The sequence below is a fragment of the Takifugu flavidus genome, unplaced genomic scaffold (assembly GCF_003711565.1).
Source record: "Takifugu flavidus isolate HTHZ2018 unplaced genomic scaffold, ASM371156v2 ctg978, whole genome shotgun sequence".
NCBI classification, from domain to species: domain Eukaryota; kingdom Metazoa; phylum Chordata; class Actinopteri; order Tetraodontiformes; family Tetraodontidae; genus Takifugu; species Takifugu flavidus.
In genome coordinates this window covers 1,299-3,025 of record NW_026622588.1, presented here as the reverse complement: position 1 = coordinate 3,025, position 1,727 = coordinate 1,299, and the positions used below count along the sequence as shown (strand labels likewise).

Genomic DNA, 1,727 nt, shown 5'->3' with positions numbered 1-1,727 from the left:
TCTGCACATAGAAGCAGCACTTGAGTAAATGTAATTACTGATTTAATGGTTAATTATTACTAATAATTTTGTGTCTGTTATAAATTGTAATATATTATTTCTACATTAAAGGTTTAAGGTTTTGAACTGTTTTGACTTGTGTTTAAATGACTCTGGTTTGTACTTGGTGACTCTGGTGTTGACTGAACCAGTTCTGCTGGTGACTCTTCATCGTCTGCAGCTGCAGCTGCTGTTTTCACTTCAGTCACACTGAGGGAGGTTTTTGTACAGCTCTAAATCACTGTGTGGATGTATAGTCATTATGGTAGCCCAGACAGTAATAATCTGCTTCATCTTCAGCCTGAACACCAGTGATGGTTAGAGTGTACTGAGAACCAGATCTGCTGCCACTGAATCGAGACGGCGTTCCTGTGTAGAGATTTGATACCAAGTATATCAGAAGTTTAGGAGCCTGTCCAGGTTTCTGAAGGTACCAGCTGAGATAGCTGCCAATATTTGAGCTTCCTGTGGCGCTGATGGTCACAGACCCTCCAACACTAACAGACTTGAATTTATCAGCTTGAGTCAGAAAGTTGTTGGCAGAAGATTCTGAAATGACAAACAACAATGTTAAAAAGAGCAGTTGAAAAGAGCCTGGAGGAGCAGTTATGATGTAAAAATGAAATGATTTCAGCCTCCTTGGAAAGAAGAGAGAGGATGAAATCAAACAATGTTGAAAAGTCTCACCCTGACTCAGAAAGATGACAGTCAGAATTATTGACAACATGGTGATGCTGAAGTTTTCAGTGTGAGAGCGTGAAAAGAGTTCAGACTCTCTGTGACATCAGAACTTTAAACTCTGAGGAGCAACCATGCAGAAAAACATGCAAATGTTCTGCAGAAGACAGAAACTCACCTGTTCTAGTGAAACACAGACACGCATGAGGAGGAGTCACTGTACATTTTATTAATTTTTCTCATTTTTTTCTCCATTTCCAATTAAATTGTACCATTAAATTCTTAAATATATTTTCATCTGATGAAATATAAAACCTGAATAGTTAAATATCTGACAGAAATCTTCTAAATGACATCAGAATATTTAATTATTTACCTCACAAACTGTATAAGAACATCTACATCTGTATTAATAATAAAAAAGAAATGTGTCAATATTAGTAATTAGTATTGTGGTTTTCTTGGTCCATGAAAATCAGATTCTCTTCTCTTAATGGATCTGCTCCTCCAGAACCTCACGTCTGCACTGCATTCTTCTGCAGAACATCTGCCTGCTCTCTCATTTCCTGAATGTTTCCGCCTGTATTTCCAGTCTCCTTGTGAACTGTTGTGGCTGCCTGAGGTTTGAGGTGCTTCCACGTAAAGATGCTTCCCTCTTGTGTTCCCACACTGAGACTGCACTGCCTGTTTATCTTTACATGGGAGGTGGATTCTTCAGCAGTTTGGTGTTATTGTTTCTGTGAATGACTTTAACTGTCCCAGAAGCTCCCCAGACTCCCCAGTAATTCAGTGATCTCGACAAAAGCTCTTCAGATCCAGCTTTAATCAGAATAATTCACATTATTCAGGCTTATACGCGTGTTAGGGCCATGAACACATTCAGCAGACCATCTGGCACCGTGTCCCTGTTCTGATGGCATCAAACACAGCAGCAGTGAAAGACTGTGTTCCATCTGGGAAGGAAACATCGTGGTGGCAGAGGTGTGGCTTCAGGTGTGGCGTGCTCAAGG

General features: G+C 40.1%; 1 gene segment (V, D, J or C); it reads right to left on the bottom strand.

Annotated features, from left to right (window-relative positions):
* Nucleotides 1-238: 238 nt before the first annotated feature.
* On the bottom strand, nucleotides 239-1,470 carry LOC130521429 (Ig kappa chain V region 120-like). The segment is given in 2 exon segments: nucleotides 239-588; nucleotides 727-1,470. Coding segments are annotated over 2 exon segments (351 nt in total).
* Between the last annotated feature and the right edge of the window lie 257 nt (nucleotides 1,471-1,727).